We start from the raw sequence: 18,427 nt of genomic DNA on the forward strand, positions 1-18,427 counted from the left end.
AAGCACTATGGAAAAAATGCATCTTTCCTCACACCACATCCCACTGCTTTTCCTCCAGTGTCTTTAGTAGTGATTCCTCCCCGCTACACAGCAATCCTGACCACATCCCCCCAATACTACCTGTGTTATTATAAAATACACATTTACCTTGTGTGATAGGAGGAACTGTAAAAGCACCTCTGAGCACTGAGCTCATTAGAAAGAGGAGGAACATTCCTGGTACATGTTTGAAATTAGGGAAGAGTCTGTTGTAACTTGGGGAGGAAAAAAATAAAAGGAGAAACTTAAGAATTTCTATTCATTRTTCTATAGCAAGAAAACTTTTGTCAGGGTTTATTATAAAGAAACAGCGTAAGGAAACCAAATAAATAGTTGAACAGTTAACAGTATGCAATATAATAGCACTAAACTTCAATTACATAAAAATTAAACTTTGGAACAGCATCAATCTGAAAGATTTCTTAGAAAACYAGGACTCCATCCAAGAGCCTCAGGTCTGTACACGGCGAGAAACCAGTTTTGATGCCCAGGTGGTCCCTGCTTCATCCTGTGGCGGGGGGAGCCTGTCRAGGGAGAACTACCCCTACCTGAGCACGAGGCGCCCGGCTGCCGGGGCCGGGGTGCGTGCTCCTCRGCTCTGCGGAGCAGGGCTGCGCAGCGCGGCCGCGGGATGTGTCCCGGCTCCCTAAAGGCGCTGTGGGCAGACAGGGAGGCCGGCGGCGAGCTGGGGCTCCCAGGAAAGGCCGGGGGAGGAGGGGCCCTCAGCGCCCGCGTCAGCCTCCCTTGGGCCGGTGTCCGAGGCCGGCGGGGAGCAGCGCCCGGGCAGCTTGGGCAGAGCCGCGTCGCGCGCCCCGTGTCACCGCGGCCGCGCAGGGCTGCGGCCCCCTCGGGCACCTCGTGGGTCACTCCCCAGCCCCAGGGACACCCCAGGCCCTGCTGCTCCCYCCGCGCGCGAGGCCTCGCCAGGCTCCACGTCACGCGTCTACCTGCGGGCTGGGCTCCGTGCCCGGCGCCTCTGCCCGGCCGCGGCCCCAAGGACGCTCAGACGCGCGGGACGGCTCCGAAATCCGCGGGTCGAGCCCGGCGCCGTCCCTCCTTGGACAACTGTTAGATCAGCAGAGCGCTCCACTGAAGTCAGGGGTGAGGAAAAGGGGTTTGAAGAAAACCCAGCAGTATATATGTGCATTAAATGGCAAAATATATCCTACACAAASAAAGAAACAAACAAAACCCTCCCCTTTTGGCATCTGTCACTGAAACTCTCCCTCTCCTGTCAACTTCTCCAGAACACTGGAATAATCAACAAAGACTCTGCTATCCAGAGACAAAAATGAGAAATAAAGATGCAAACAAAAATAAGTTTTTATCCTTGTTAAATTCCTGTCAGCCACTGAAACCTTGTTTAACTGTTCCACAAAATTAAAAGCTTGGCACATTTTCCTTAGTTGCCATTTCTGAACATTTTCGTTTATCTAGAACATCTATTGCATATCAGAGATTCCCTTGGCTAAGATATTGGTTGTTTAGTAGAAACCCCTGCCTTCCAGTTACCGCTAYGAAGCTCCTCCACACAGTTCAGTAAATGAATTCTCCCGGTAACTCCTGCAGCAAAGGTTCCTCAAATTTAAATCGCTTGGAAATGGCTTTTTGCTCAGTTACTTTTTCTTTCTCTGACTGCCTGCATTGTCCCAGCGTGTAGGAGGCCACCACGATCAGCTCTTCCGTCACGAGCGCCTCTTCCTCGGCATCCTTCTCGGCCTCGCCGGCTTTCCCGGGGGCAGAAGCTGCCTCCCTCCGGGCAGCGCCGCTCTCCTCGGCCGGTCTCTCGCCCCAGGCGCGGGGGGCCGCGGGCTGGCTCTGCTGCAGCCACGGGTGCTGCAGACACTCTTCGGCAGTTGCCCGCTCCCTGCGCGGGAAGGAAAGTGGTCGCTGTTAAACCGGAAATCTAACATTTTGCATATGAAATCCATACAAATTTCTCCACTATGCGCTAAACTTGTGCTGATCCCTACCTGTTGCTGGGAAAACAAAACAGAACCCCAACAATCCAGGAATAAGTTATTTTAAACAACAAAATCAGCAGAACCTCAGTATTTGTGTATACATGCAATATATATAAATTATCCAATCCTCGCGTTATTCAAGGATCTCCGGAGAGAAACAGCAGGCCCCGTGAGCAGCTGACGAGCCCCGTGCAGAGCTGGTCCCGCAGGTAACATCTGTTCTGCGAGCTGCCATTTCCACTTGGCCTCGCACGGAGAGGAGCGCCGGGGACCCACAGACGAGCAACGCGCTGCTCCAGATTTACAAACGCCACCAGCACCGTGCACGTAAAGAAAGCCAGTTCATTGCACCGCACGGTTTCCTTCATTTCTGATGTTCCAAAAGGAATTAGTTAGGATGACTAACATGTGGGTGCACTCACAATGTACAAGTTCGGAGGGAAATTGAGACCTTGTCTAGTTACATATATAAAAATACAAAGAACATAATGAAAAGTGAATAAGCCTCAAAAGGAAAATGAAAGCATCAAATAGATCTAAAAATGATTCCAGTCTGATGCATTAGTGTGTAGAATGTACATTTTACTTACTCGGGCTTTTTAACCAGCAGCGTTTTGATGAAATCCACAGCAGACTCTGATATAAGGTCGAAGTCTTCTCCACAGTAACTGACGTTCATCTGAGATATATTTAAGAACGTTTCTTGCTTGTCATCTCCCAAGAAGGGCGATATCCCGGTCAACATGACATACGCCAGGACTCCAATGCTCCTGAATTCAAAACAGAAAATGGAAAGGCAGAACTTCAACAAACAAAACCCAAAGCACTTTCAAGTTCTGATGCCATTAATTTTTTTCAACTTACCACATGTCTGTTGCTGTACTGATTGGGTCATAACTCAGAATTTCAGGAGCTGTTTAGAGGRAAAAAAAAGTGGTTTTTTTTAGTCATATGCAGACATCACCTTGTGTGGTTCTGTAGTGCAAGAACAGGCATGTGGCATTATTTAATAATACAAGCCATCTGGAGCATGGCAGCCAGTTGAAATACAGATATTTCTATTCAAGTTATTTTAAAAGTTTCTGTCATTTGTTGATTTAAAGTTACTTCTTTTTTACCTTTCGCTCTCAACTTGAGAAGATCAGACCAGTCTCCTCCTCAGTTAAGGAAACCCTACCCAAAATTTCATATGGAAATAGAGTTTCCATATCCACCATTCCATATTCCAGCACTGAAACCCATACAGAACATAGCACACAACTTCAGAGGTATCTTCAGTACTTCTTTAAGATCTGGCATGATTTATTTTTTTCCCCCTGAAAAAATCTAAACAGCTGCAAGCCTACCAGGKCTGCAAGACGGTACTTGGTAAAAGGCTGAACCCTTCTTTTTGAAACTTTAATGGATGTAATATTTGCTACTACTGTGGGCCAGCTATCTAAGCTACGTGCTCCTCTGTAACCCGGGGCCCAATTGCCACTCGGAGCCTGCCACGTCCCTTCCAGCTGTGCAGCAGGGCCACATCCGAGGAACAGCCGAGTGCCTTAACCCGGGAGCGGCTCATCCAGCCCGGCTCTGGGCCAATCTGGAGGCAGTTTCTCACCTCAGCATCCCACAAGCCGAACTAGTTCAGTCCTCAAGACATCACCGTTTTAGCGAACRCTTACCTACGTATTCTGGAGTTCCCATAATTTCTCTTAGTTCCTCACTGCTCTTCATTATTCGGGAAAGACCAAAGTCAACTATCTTTATGTCACCCAGGGGGGATTTACTGGTTAGCAGAATATTCTGGGGCTGAAAAACAAAACAAGCAGACCGTTGAGATCAGCCAGGCCTCATGTGACAGCGCGATGTTGCCCAACTACATTAAATTGCAAGGAGGAGTGATATATTCCCTAACACGTACCAGACTCAGGATGTGCTCTTCCAGGATGGACCTGAACAGACACGCAGGCTAGGAGGGGTGGCAGGATTTTACRTTTATGACTGAGAATCAAGCGCCTGCCTTGCTTAGTTTAGTGCACACACATACAAAGAAACAGCCAGGAGTTATAATTAAACATCTGCATATGAAGCCCTCCACTCTGCACTTGACTCCTTCGTGCCAACTTTCGCCCCCGCCCTTCTTGCTTCCTTCCAATAGACAGTGGAAAATTCCTCTTCTTGAAGGGTCTTCAAAAACCACTTAAGAAGGTAAAACCAAGCCAAGAAAGCCCAGAACACACGGAACTCCTCTGACTACACCTGTTTACAGAGAGGCTGTTGCAACTGACTTCAATCTTGCTCAAAGTATGAACAATCGTATTACAGAAAGAACAGTCTAAAAAAATCCAGCAACCTGAAAAACAGGTTTCAGAGCATCCCCTTTGGATAAACTTGATTGCTTTGACGTCACGAGATTCAGGCTGTCATTCTTCAGAGCTGACTAGGTGGCCATGAAATGCTTCAGCTCTTATGCTGAGTGCTCCCTCAGTTAAAATCTCTATGAAAGCGAACCTTAAGCAGCATCTTTTGCAGAGTTGGCAACCAAAGCATGTTGGTGGGGGAGAGAAATATCCCTGCCACCCCACGGGTCGTTTTTCCACATTGGGATTACCATTAATTACCATTTGCTATATGCATTGAGACCCTGGACCATCTTGTACCAGCGATCATGGAGAAGGAAGGGGGCCACAAGGCTGATAACCCAACTGAAGGATCATCATCCACGTTCAGTCTTTCTCCCCTCATCACAGGGCCGTCCCTTCCTCATTCCCCAGATTTCACAGATAGCTTTGCCTTTGAGCACAGAAAYAGAACTGCAAAGAGAACATTTAAAAAAGCTTGGCCAGTTCTCGTGGCAAGACCTAAATATAATGAAATGTTTTAATTCCTGGAAGTTAAGCTACGGGTATTTAAAATTCAATGAAACAACTGCCAATCTATTTGTGAATGTATGTATTAAGAACAGCTTATTTTTTTGATTACAGACTGGGATCTGGCTGCCATACAAAAACCTTTTGGAACTACACATTACCATATGCTTTACTGTTCACATTTGGCACTCTCTATTTGTATTAGGAGAGCAAACATGCAGAAAGCTGCTCATGCCTCCCTCAGTAGCCTCTCCGCTGTCCTTCCCAATGGGAAATTTAGTTACTTTGTCAAAACACAAATAGAAAGCAGGAGAAAAAGCACTCATCCCCTATGCTTGAATCAAGCAAGTTTTTCATGAAACRTTTCATAAAATCCTCAAGACCTGTGTTGAAATAATCAGTATTTCAGTAGCTGACACACTTGCCAAAACAGTTTTTATTGGGTGCTTTTTTCTTTACCTCTCATCACCCACAACACATGCACGCCAAACAAAGCCCCTGCCATAACCCTAACTCATACTGAACTGTCGGTCACATTTTCCTTAGTTGGACCTTTAAGTAATACATAAAATGCTATATTTTAATGTAATAAATGTTAATCCTGTATCCCCTTGAAATATTCAGTTGAGAAAATTAGCCTGTAAGGTGCTTTCCAGCAGCCACTTCCGTAGTAATTGCACTAATTTACTTCTGAACAGTGGTGTGAGCACCATCCTTCAGACAGGGGTTCTGCTCCCTTTCCTCGCTGCACGTGGTATTTTGAAAACAAGACAGACAGAAGGGCAACTAGTCCTCCATACGCCCTATGAGAGCAATATATGTCACAGGAATACACGYCTGGTGCACGCTCATTCCCTCCCTGACTCAGCTGCCGGCTCTTTCCTTAACCCCACGGCGTGAGAGGCAGCGAGTCCTCCCTTCCAGGAGGGCTCACTCCTTACAGCAGGACCACTGCGCCCTCCCCTCCCTTTTTATTTTTATTTTTACTTTCTTTCATTCCTAATCACCTGAAGATCAARTCAAACAGCCTGAGAAAGCAAAGCAGGAGAGTTGCCCTTAGTCTGCAGCTTTTATGCACCACTGAGAGGAGATGAAAGACTCGGCAAGGCGCGCACGCACACTGGGCAAATTAAGTAGAATGAAGACAGCTCTGCTGAAGGACACTTAGTTTGCACTCAGAGCATTCTATTCACTCCTGCTCCAAACTGAAGCTACGTGATTGCACTTTGCCATTAAAAATAAGTCAGGTTGCAAGCAGCTTTCAGGAGATCYACCCCTTTGGAAAGAAACAGGTGGCAGTTCTGATATTCCTAGCACTACTTGCTAGGAATACGCTTCACACAAGCTATCCAAATATTACTCTGCAAAGCATTTACTTAGAAATTAACCCGTGAAATATGGGCCATTTTTCATGTCTTCTAAGGCATGCAGATCTATCCTCAAATCCTCAAAACATCCACACATTTTAACCCTAATAATCACCTTTATTTGCCAATATGCTGATATTTATTTGCCAATATTGCCTATATCTTATTTTGCAAAAAAAAAAAAAAATCAGTCTTTTATGTCACAAAGTACACCATGCTGTAAACAGGACTCATTCAAGCCACTTGATTTTCAAAAAAAAGCCAAACTGCACAAGCCACGCTAATGTATAAACATATGAACACTCAAGCATATGAGAAATTAATTTGCCCTGCTAATTATATAGTTATGAGTCAGTAAAGTAACAGTGGATCCTTCCATCAGCAAGAACATCAGCAAGAACTCAAGATGCTCTATTTCAYAACGTGAACCTTCTGATTTGTCAGAGAGCTTAGGCAAGCTCGTGCTCAGCTCCAAATAAGCTGCCTGGGCGCAAGCTGTAATCAACACCCCCAGTCTGCTTYTGTCATTAAGTAAAAGGTGTAGTCAAGTAAAGCACAAGGCATTGCTGAGTGCAGAAACCCCGCTGCTGTTATGTTAAGGAACACCGCACACTTAACTACCAAAGCCATGAATATATATTGTCCACAACTACAGGTTTTAATTTTATATAATTTGCTTCAAGGAAATTTAATGGAAATTTTTTGGCCAGATGTAGAGGCCAAGGGGAGGTGCCGCGTGTCTTGTGCGAGCAGATYGCAACCTTAAGAGATTCCAACTGCTCTTGGTTTGAATCCTTYGGAATCCTTATTCTCACATTACTTGCTAGAAATTTCCCATTAGTCATTTCAGTACAACTATTAATATTCTCTGCATGTGTGAATAAATTAATGGGCCACAGAAAATATTGACGGATCCCAGAGATAATTTGAATAMGCAGTTGGGAAACAGCTAGAAGATGTTTGTGTGCAAGCACTGCCCATCATCTGCTTTGGAAAGTAATAAATCATTTATCAGCTATGTTATATATGAAGAATGCAGAGCTTGCCTGGAACCTACTTGCAGCTTTGTACTACTGCTGAAATGCAATGCAGTATTTCTGCAATAGGACAGAAAAAGCATAAGGGCTTACAACATAGTAATAGCTTACAACATTCCGAGTAATCAATAGGAGAAGTAGAAACGTAAGGAAGCACTAGAAAATTTTAAATGGAAAGTGACTTTATGTTGCCACACAGGGATAAATGTAGCTCGAGCTCAAAGCTGAGATACAGTTGGAAGCTGAGGGAAATGAATTAACACTTGCTATCAAAAAAAGAATAATGATCTTCTAGAGTCCTGTTATAGCTCGCAGCCACACATAATACTCTGAATTTCTTAGAATAGTGATAAATGAATTATTCCCTTAGTTTTGTCAAAACTATTGCTTACTAAGAAAAAAAATACACGGCACTTTAAAACAGTCCAGGTCTTAGCTGAAGTACTCATTCCCAAATTAAGGTGCAATCAAAATTTGCTTTCAAATTCACAGCATGCAATTCAGCCAATGCAAGTGTGATATGCTCGCATCAACCCATCAAAATCCCATCAACTTTAACATGCACTGCATTTCCAAAGGCAGAATTTTATTGTTTGAGGAATAGACAGTTTAAAAGTGTTAATTATAAATCAGGATTAGTATAACATACAATCAGTAAGTCAGAATTTGTCTCAAGAAAATCATGAGAAAAATACAGCAACAGTCTTACCTTTAAGTCGAGATGAACCACATTGTTTCTGTGCAAGAAGGAAACTCCTTCCAAAATTTGCTTCATAAGTCGCTTAACATCTTTCTCTTTGAAGGCTTCCTCCCTCTCMGCCACACACTGGTCAAAAATTTCACCTCCGGCAGCACTATGGAGCAAAGTCTTTATTATTTCAAAGAATCAGCTGTAGGCCTGTTTTGTTCTACACACWCTTATTTAGAATAAACAAATCAAGATCAGCGGGGGTAATGACCTACAGTAGATTTTTGTCCAATTATTAAACATGTTGCAAACCTTTATAGTCTAGGAATTCTAGATAACTTCTATGAAGTAGGGCAGACTTGGTGAAAAAAATCTCTCACATATTACAGAATATGAAAGTTATGAAAGTTAAGTATGAAACTATAGAAAGTTATGGGGCTCTTTTGGAGAGATCAGCCTTCATCTCAAAGTACAGTCTTTAGGACAAGGTTTTCATCAAAGATGCATCTTTTGCCATTCCCTATGTCAAAAAAAAAAAAAAAAAAAGCCACTGTAATTTGCCCATTGCCTTTGCTCCATCACCCTCCCCGCCACACAACTTGGATATACTCAGAAAGACTAACCGTAAAGTTCAGAAGGTGACTGACATGCTTGTGAAGTCTCTGGTACATAAGGATGCATCAAGTTTAAGTGGATTCCATCTAAAAAGGCTTCTGAGAATTCAGCTCTCAAAGCTTGCTTTCTTATCTTTGTGTGTTTATTATGTGTATATATAAGTAATATATAAAAAGCTACAAAAAAGTGAATAGACAGAATATTTTTAAAGCACTCCAAAGCCATGTGTAGCACCATCCCTGTGGAGCAAGGACTACAGACCTAAATGTTTCACATGACTGTGTGGCATAAGTCGTAAGACGAGCAAAGTAGATACTCCAACTTGAAACAAGAATGGCCATCAAAGCTTGACAATGTACCCTTGATTGCTGCATTAATACTTATCAAAGCATAAAATGAAATCAACACGTACATAACTTCTGTTTCACATGAAATCCTATAGTCATCCCTTACTGAAAGGTGGTGAAACCCTTAGGACAGGATCTTCTTCAGCTGCTTCACACTGTGACATGCCAAGCGTGACTTCCCACAAGCATTAAAATTCATTCAGGTGCACCAACCTATTTCAGGCCTTTCCTTGCTAATTTTTATTAAATCAGACTAGACAGACAGATCATCAAGAAAGATGACGGACACATCCAAAGATGTAACAAGACTGTTCTTCATGAATGGTGCATCTGCACCATGTGTCTCCAGAAAAGAGCACTTAGATACACTCAGAATTTTCATTATGCCAACACCAGCTTTGTGACTATAGCTGAACCACCTTAAAAAGCCTTATCCTATACAAAAGCTTCTTTTGCTTTAACAAATGGCCTCGTTACCATTATTTGAAATTCTCCCTGCAGATGACCTTATAAGAAAAGCAATTTAGAGAAGTGTTATATTTCAAATTTTAAATTTTTTTCTTATATATATATATATATATATATATAAATATTTCTGTTATATATAAGTAACCTCTTCTCATTATGCTGTATGAAAAGGTGAAGGTAAAACTCAGTTTTCATGAAAGGAGTAGCAATACTTTAATTCCCCTAGAAAAATCACCTATACCCGGCATTCGTCATCACAGCTTCCTTCAGCGCATTATTTAATTCGAGGAAAAGAGTAATAACATCTTAGCTTTGGACAAGATTCAGATACCAGTCACCTTTTAAAAAAGCACATTGGATACTACATTCCAATATTCTAGAACCGATTCATTTAAAAATAATCATCAGTAGGAACAAAATAGGGATAGAAAAGTGACCACTGTAATTAACAGGGGAAACAAAATGAGTCTTTTTCGAGAATGCCATAATGTGCCACCAGGAATAATAGTTTAACCCCCTTGTAGCAGCAAGCAATAATTCACATATGATGCTAAAATATGCTATCAAAATTATCAGCATAGRCCTATTCTACAGCAGCAACATGATTATTTTTCCAGTAAAGTACTTAATTTTTGTATATGTAGTACGCACACACATATATATACACACATATATATATGAGAAACATAGCATACTTCMTTTTTAATAGAGCTGAAAAAATCAAAGAAGAGACTTAAGCCTTTTGTCTACTGTATGTCTGCTCAGYAGACATATAATAAAAGTTATGCTAATAAGTAGATTAAGACACTGAGGTTCACTGAAGAGCACCAAGCTAAAATATACACTCTAGAATTTGAATACTACACATTAACAGCCTGGGATTATATTTGTTAAAAGCAAAGACGATAAAATTTGAAGCAGACATTGTCTCACGATGGAAATCAAGAGACAGCTGCAACATATGAGAGAAAGAAAAAAAAATGGACCCAGAAAAGACTTTTTCTTTTTTCCAAACTTGGAGGATTCTGAAGATGCTGGCTTCATCAGCATCTTTAAGAGAGACCAGCAAATACAGACCTTATAGAAMCAAACACCCACTTAGTGGCTTTTAAAACATGGCCCTTACCATCCACCATCGAGATCAATATGCTTAGCTTCACATGAGACGTTTCAGGTGAATTCATAGTTTGATAGGGAATGCTTCATTTTTATATCAAGTTTCTACTTGGGATACTGATATAATGACTTCTTCCAAACAATTCGCTCCATCAGAAAGCTACCATTCTCAGAGAAGAACATGGATGCAAGAGGATAAATTACTCTAAGATTGTTTTGTGTATTGTCGCTGTGAAACACATGCACACATACAGAAGAGATTAAAATACYTGTTAGGCATGGCACTGCTGTGTTTTTAAACACACACAGACCAAAAGTTCCAATATAAATATAAATATCCATTTCTCCTCTAGAGCATATCTTCTGYTAAGCTGCAGCTTCCTGAATGATCAGTATGAAATAACTGCTTTGCAAACAACTGGACTCCTCCACACAGAATGCTCCCACAGTGGAAAAGTCAGCAATTGGAACAACATCTTTAAGTGAGCAAGCTTTCCTCATTTGGGAAAAGAAAATACATCAGAATCCCACACATAGTGTTGTTGCCACTACTTGATTTCAATAGTATAAACTCCCTTAGGTAGCTATCAGAAAAAGTGAGAACTAAGAATTCAAACAGCAATTGGAATTCCTTCTCTATTTTAACTTGTTTATGAAAATTCTACTGTATTAGTAACGTCTCTCTAAGTTCAAGTGAAAACCAGTTCTTTGCTGATGAAAACCCTGCTAATTTTACTGTTTAGCAGCATAAACAAACTTAAGGGCATCTGATAAGCCTGGAACATTCATCATGATAACAATCATGTTGCCTCAAAATTCAACTGAAACCATCCAGCTTCTTTTGAATGCATCTTTGAACATATCTGAGACTACATTTTAAATTAGCACCTTGCCTGTTAGAGCCTAACAGTGGAACAGACCATTTATTTGTTGTGTGTATTTCTGCTTCAAATTCCAGCTGTTGATCCCTACGCTGAATGAAGTTTCCTGCCAGCAGACCCTTACTTTATCCACTTGTAAAGCAAGGGATAACAAGTGAAACCTTTCATGCCAAACCATCTATTCACRCACAGAACAATGAGTAATGCCCAAGATGACACAAAATACTAACACTGTCTGGGTCCAATCGCTAGCAGATGTAAAAAGTACCTCATCCGACATAACAAATACACTCGAAACATCTCTTAAAGATTGTAAAAACTTCTCTTTTTAAAGAAGGATACGAAAGGCTTATGTCTTGTGTACATCTACACAAATGGTATCTCTGGGTATCTACAAATACGTAGAGAAGCCCCTGCCAGTCAGAGCCCCAGCTCAGAAGCTCTTACAGAGTAACACCTAACAGCCAAGATATTGGTGTTCCACACGGAAGTTCAACACCTGACCCACTATGACAGCACCCTCTGTCCCTTCCACACACGTATAAACCCAGTGATGAACATTTACAGAAGTCAGTTCTTCAGCTGAGGCATCGGTGCTCTTTCTATCAAGAGTCTGAAAAAGACAAGTCACAGGTACTGAGCCCAGAAGTTAGATTAAAAGAAAAAAAAATATTTTGGAAAATGACAGCATTTCCAGATTATATTGCTACCTTTTCCAACACACGTTCAACATTCTTGGGTACATTCATTCCCTTTCCGTTGAAATGACGGACCCACAGATAAAWCCCAGGCTCCACATACTACCCCTTCAGACTAATTCCTCCTCAACTCTCTACTGAGGTTTGTGCCAATGGAGGGAAGTCAGGGCGTGCTGTCCATKAGGGACATGAGCAGCTAGAGCTTTGCCGCTCCACGTCTCTAACCAGCTCTAATGCCTCCTTGCTTCCCACAGCTTAGAGCTTGCATTAACATTTACCAGGCAATTTSAAATTTGCTTCTTGTTAAAACAGATGCCGCTTTAAAGACAACTCTCCAGATTAATGCTTCTTTTCTTCAAGGCAAAGCACCAGCATTCCCCTCATGACAGATCTGTATCAACACAGATTTTCAAAACCACAGCAGATAAACAGGTATTCAACTGTTGCCCACTAACTTTTTCTCCTTTCCCTGATAAAATCTCACACATAGACCATCAAGCTTAACAGAAACAGAATCATCTTATGCCCTAGATAAGCTTACAGCCTAGGTACGTTCTTTAATCCTTTGCATGCAGAATGTCAGAAATTTACCTACATTCATACCTGTTCTGTTGCAACATGTTTCTGGAACATGCTGACATTAAAGAAGCATCCAGACATACTTGCTGAAGTCAGTGAAAGAGTGTTTTTGTAATTTATAACTCCAACACACAGCTATTTATCTGGAACAAACGACGGCTGTTTGATGCGTATAAAAACAATCGAGCTGCTAATTACCGCACAATCTGGTTACTAGTTAATACTTCGGRTTAAAATGCATTTTGTAATTGCAAGAGAGAACTGAGCTCTTGAAGAAAACTATCAGTTCTGCATCACAAAGCCCATTGCTCAACTCAAGCTCACAGGTTAAATCTGTGAAGGGATGTATTTTATTCAGACCATTGTTGCCGGTGTTTAAGGCATATTCAGGAGGCTTGGTCACATTCTGGTAATATGATTTGCAAAGTTCAAATATCTGCTGTATTTCACGATATCATCACTAATATCTCAGCTGCACAATGAAGTTAAGAAAAGTCTATTCTAGATGTCACTCTTAGCAGAGAGTCTCACTTCATTTCATTAAACTTGGACCACAAGATTTCTCACCATTTATTTTTACCACTCAGAAAGAAAAAAGTATATGAAGTAGATATATATGTCAGACAGGTTAAACAACTTCTGAACCGCTAAGCCTCCCTGYTTCTTTCCTAGTCATTAAAAATCTATAATGCTTGAAAAAGATCTTCACTGAGCTTATTAGCAGTGAGCATTTAACCACCTATAGGTATTTAGGTGTCAAAGGCCCAAACCTCTGCTATGCTAGATGTATTTGCAGCTGAAGAAACTTCCATCTAAAGCAAATGATCGTTAAGTAGAGGGGAAACGAACGAGTGTGGGGTCCTAGATTAATATACTGAAGAGAAACTATTCTAGGTCAGATTTCTATCATTCTTATATTCCMTGCACTTGCCCACTAAGATGTTAAAAACGTCTTGAATTCCTGCCCTAAAGTCTTCAAAGAAACATTGGTACAGTGCTCTTGCCTTTTTCCAAAGAGTTAAAGACATTTTTAAGAAGTTCTAAAGTCAGTCTTGTCCTTGAGAAAAGTGGAAGTGCAAGTGAACACAGGCACTCAAGGCAGAGAGCATGACCAAAAAAGGAGGGTACAGAGGTTCAGTACTAAGCAGCCTGCTCTTCTACACTTACATATTTCCTGAAACATCCTGCATTTGAAAGRTTTTTAGCTTAACCAGATACAGCAGCCAAGAAAAGAAAGGTTTCTGCATCATTTACCTACATAATGCAATCACAGCATTAACTGTTAGGAAACATCTACTCCAAGGCCAGCTTTGTACAAAGCACAAAGATACAGCGATATATCAAAGAAAAAAAAAGAGATTAGATCAATAGCTGTCTAATTCTTCCCTCAAAAAGGACCCCCTAAAAGCTAAACATTCTTAGATTTCATTTTGAAGAGATTTCAGAACAGTTTTTCACTGAGACTTAAAAAAGCAACCATGTGGTTACAGACTAGAATTTCATTATAGGTCACATCATAGTTTTTTTTTAAGACCGAGGATGCATTTCAATATGAGATTGTTTTTGATGCCCTTTTTTTTTTTTTTTTTTCAGTTGGACTTCATCCAAAAACAGATTTTACCCCACCTTCGGCACTGACAATTAAACAAACTTCAATATTTGAACAGATAATCAGTGTTTCTTTCCCCACCCTCTTTTACAAAAAAGGGAGTGTACAGAGTTTATATTTCACTGCAAATTTTAGCTACACAAATTAAGGTTCAGCTTTGAAAGTTGCTACATAATTGGAGGAGTTTACTGTCATCTGCAGTAATTAGAAGACTGTTCATAACCTACTGTTTTCCTTGCATTTTTTTTTCAAACTCAGAAAGGCTAACTGCCATGCAATAAAGTCTTTTGTTACATTAATCACTGATGCACAATATCTTTACAGTATTTGTTTTCAGTAAACACTGCAGAGGGTTACTCAAAAAAGTTAGTACTTACTATTCCAGGACTAAAATCATCTCTGTTGCAGTTTCATAAACTTCATGCAAGTTAATGACCCAAAGGTTGCACTGTGCCAACTCAAGAACTGCAATTTCATGGATTATTTCCATTCGACAATCTTGGCCCTTTCTTCTTTTTCTCATGAATTTTGCTGCAAACTCTTTTTCAGTTCCTTTCTGGATGCACTTCTTCACCACTGCAAATTTTCCTCTGAAACCAAAGAAGAACCGAAAGTTAAACACAAGTCATACAACTTAAGTATTGCCCTTATAATTTAGTACTTCAGGAAGCTTGAATAAAGGAAAAAAAATGCATGTTAACATAGAGTTCTCAATTTAGAAGTTAGGAGCACCACAGCCCAGAATGTTCTTCAGTCATTTCCACCAAAAAAAAGACAAGACTTGTCCATCACCTCCTACCGATRAAAAAGTGTTGCCTTGTTTTTCAAAATGCAAATAGCAGCAGCAAACTTAAGGACTGACACAGTGTTTTAAATAGGATACTTGAAATTGGTAGCTATGATGTGCATCTTCAAGGGTGGAATGTGGTATTGCCCCATGCTACGCTTCCAGTGGTGACAGCTATAGCTTTCACTGTTGAACAATTCTCAAAATCCCTTATTCCAAATCTCACTGTGTGAGCAAGGAACACAGAGTTCATTTAAAAAAAAAAAAAAAAGCAATTCAGCCAAAACAAAACATTCTAACAAGATTTCTGTGACAATATTAATAGGAACACACACAAAACAGAACTAAGCAGAGTGATTAACACACTAATGAGTATCATTTGGGACAAGATACACAAATGCACAGTTACATTGGGCCAGTAATCTAGCCAGGACCATATTGCAGTGCTCCGTACAGAACTGTGCTCCTAAAAYATTTAGCACTGAAGTGTTGGCACTAAAATTTCCAGAGTCCTCTGCCCRCTTCAGTTCAGATCATAAGGCACTGAGGATTAGAATGAAAATGTCTATGAATCCTTCATTTAATGCAGACATGAACATTTCTACTTTAAGGATAAAAATCATTTTTAAATTCTGCCCATACAGGTACGATGTTTATCAAAACTGTTCTTTTTCAGTAAAAACTTTTTCTTTGCAATAAAAGCTACAGAAGTAGTTTCAAAATTCTTTATTGCAGATTTTAATTTAGCTTATGTTAGCCTACCCAACACCAAAATAAGAATCCTCCTCATGTTTGAAATAACGCTACATGGATTTTGCCTCTCTCCCCTCTGCAAGCTGAAGTTTACAGAATTAACTCATTCAGCTCATGTCAAAACTCTTCTGCTCACAAATTGTAAACTATGGGCAGGCTGCCTCCCATGAGGAGGGAAAGAATGGTTAAGAAAGTTGTAGTCAGTTGGCTTAAAATAGATACTTGTTTCAGCGTTATCCAGTCAAAATGAATGAAGCCAAATAAGCATTCACAAGGTGAGCATTTGGTAGACGATCCGAGTAAAATAATCTGACTTTTAACTACTGATGCAACTACAGTATTTCTCTCTCCTTACTCCATAATCAAAAGCTTTTAATTCTCACATCAGTAACATGTCCGGAGAAAGTAGTTTAGAGAAGTTTAAATGTGGAAATAGTAGTGGTTTTCAGAAGCACATTTTCAAGGGTATTTACATGWCCAGATGTAGCTGGAAGCCAGCAAGGAGCCAAAGGAGAGCGCCACGGCTGCCGCTGCGCCGCACTGAGTCACCAGGGACATGAAGCACTGCTGACGGGCCGGGACAGCGAGGGGCAGCCCCCAGCGCGGGGCCACGCGCGGGCGGCAGCGCTGAGCCCGACACGAGCCCGACASGTGACGCAATTAGAGAGGCAGGTTGTCCCAGCGCCCGGCCGGCTGACAAGCTCCAACTCCGCGTTGCTCGAGACGACGGATCCCGCCTGGATTCCTCATGGCTACACCTATCATTAGAGCTGCTGCAGCTACTGTCTGCACAACTTGCCTCTTCCGAACTTAGGCCCCCGTTAGATCAGACCTAGAGAAACCTGATGAGTTCTGTTGGAAAGTTTATTCCTGTGCAGCTACCTCAGCTCCTGTCCAAGATGACTGCGGAGCTGAGATCCAAAGACGCCATCCACTGCACCAGCAAAGCCAAGGAATACACACATATCTCTGCATATATACATACACATATTTTTAAGTACAGACAACAAAATAGATGTAAATAGGTGTTCTGATAAAGTACAGACTGCATACACTTCACTGCTGCATTTCTTAAAATAGTTCTCTCAAATCCTTAAAGAAAAAGCAGCATTAAACCACAGCACTGCTACTGTAACTGTATTAAGAACTATAGTCGGAATGTCACACCTAAGGTAGAACAATTTAGAAAAGATATATTTAATGTTTGTTCCCAAAGTTAAATATTGACTACCTGACACCCAGGCCATACAAAGTGCTTTAAGAGAGGCACGAAAAGGAAACCAGAAGTAGCGCCCAGTCCTCACAGGAGCCTTGCTCAAGAAATGTCACTTAAGATGCATCATGCTGAATTATGAAGAAGCTCAGAGTCATCTTTTTAGACTGTCAAGAGAATCAGCATCATTTCAACTGGCACACAACACTGTAAGAGCTAAGAGAAAAAAGCATCATAAATCAAATGCTGAGTCAGAGAAGCAGGCACATTTAGATCATACCAATTAATTTTGGTTGTCACAGGCTCCAAAGAACAGAGWATTAACCTTTCTTTAACAAATATTTTTAGTGACCTATAAAGGATTTTGTAACTATAACACGTAGAGAAATAACACCAACTCTTTTAAGAGAGCTCAGAAGACCCGAGATCCACAAAACTACATACAGCTACATATGAAATAATTCATACTGAACATTTGTCTATTCCGTTTCTGTAAGTAGAGATTTCTGCTGATCACGTGCAATTTACTCACACAAATTTAGCCTCAAATGCTGGAACCAACTACTTGCAGGTCTCCATTCCCAGCTTTATGCACTTACTTTCACTTTATTCCACAACTCCGCTTTACCCTACCTGTGCTTCTGCAAAAAATAGCTTAGAATAAAACGTGATCACATATACACTCTTAGTGTTGCCCAAAATTGTGCAAGTATCTAACAGCAAAGAAGTTGCAAGTCAGAAAACTACTKGGGGAAGTGCTTAAGCAAGTGTATAAGATTTGGCAAAAAAAGTGCACATAAGTTACGTGTGCRTGAAGTTACAGGCAGATCAGTAGCTGAAAAACTCCCTTACTGCTCCATTCAGCTCCTCAGCTGACTTAAATACTTCCACCTTTTAACTCTGGGTAAATTTTTAACCAAAAACGCACCGATAGCAAACAACAGAACTGCACTCTGCAGAGCTTGCCTGTTTCGCCAGTAGATCGCTGCTTTCAGAGCTGATCATTTATGACCACTGTTACCCACCAGTGAGCAGAAAACCAGGTCTGCCATTTATTTTTTTTTTTGTACACAAATTATTATGAGTATCAATCCGGATACAACTTGCTTGTATCAGTACTCCACACTACAATACTCCATCAATGAGATGAACAAATAATTAATAGATGATTAATATCTTGTTCACAATTTCTTCCATGAAAGAACCTCCCAACTAAAACAGCCAAGTATACAAATATAATTACACTACACACTATGTAAGCTTCAGGAAATATAAATCTGTGATGAAAAATGTTCATTGGGGTGGTGTTTCTGGGAGCCAGAGCTTAGGTATACGGAAGGTATACAGAAGGATACTAAGTTGAGTGTCCTTCAGCTGCAACCACAAAAATGTTAGAAGTAATAGAAGTAAT

General features: G+C 40.9%; 1 protein-coding gene across 1 annotated transcript in view; it reads right to left on the reverse strand.

Annotated features, from left to right (window-relative positions):
* Nucleotides 1-1,061: 1,061 nt before the first annotated feature.
* STK17A (serine/threonine kinase 17a) overlaps nucleotides 1,062-18,427 on the reverse strand; it is a 20,443-nt gene continuing 3,077 nt past the window's right edge. The window contains exons 2-7 of the mRNA XM_026046708.1: nucleotides 14,641-14,853; nucleotides 7,972-8,116; nucleotides 3,671-3,797; nucleotides 2,868-2,916; nucleotides 2,594-2,773; nucleotides 1,062-1,906 (exon numbers count right to left, since the gene is read on the reverse strand). Coding sequence (XP_025902493.1) covers nucleotides 1,576-1,906; nucleotides 2,594-2,773; nucleotides 2,868-2,916; nucleotides 3,671-3,797; nucleotides 7,972-8,116; nucleotides 14,641-14,853 — 1,045 coding nt within the window. The 3' untranslated portion in view covers nucleotides 1,062-1,575. The remainder of the gene's footprint in view (nucleotides 1,907-2,593; nucleotides 2,774-2,867; nucleotides 2,917-3,670; nucleotides 3,798-7,971; nucleotides 8,117-14,640; nucleotides 14,854-18,427) is intronic.

The sequence above is a fragment of the Nothoprocta perdicaria genome, unplaced genomic scaffold (assembly GCF_003342845.1).
Source record: "Nothoprocta perdicaria isolate Ctin4 unplaced genomic scaffold, notPer1 scaffold_457, whole genome shotgun sequence".
Lineage (NCBI taxonomy): Eukaryota > Metazoa > Chordata > Aves > Tinamiformes > Tinamidae > Nothoprocta > Nothoprocta perdicaria.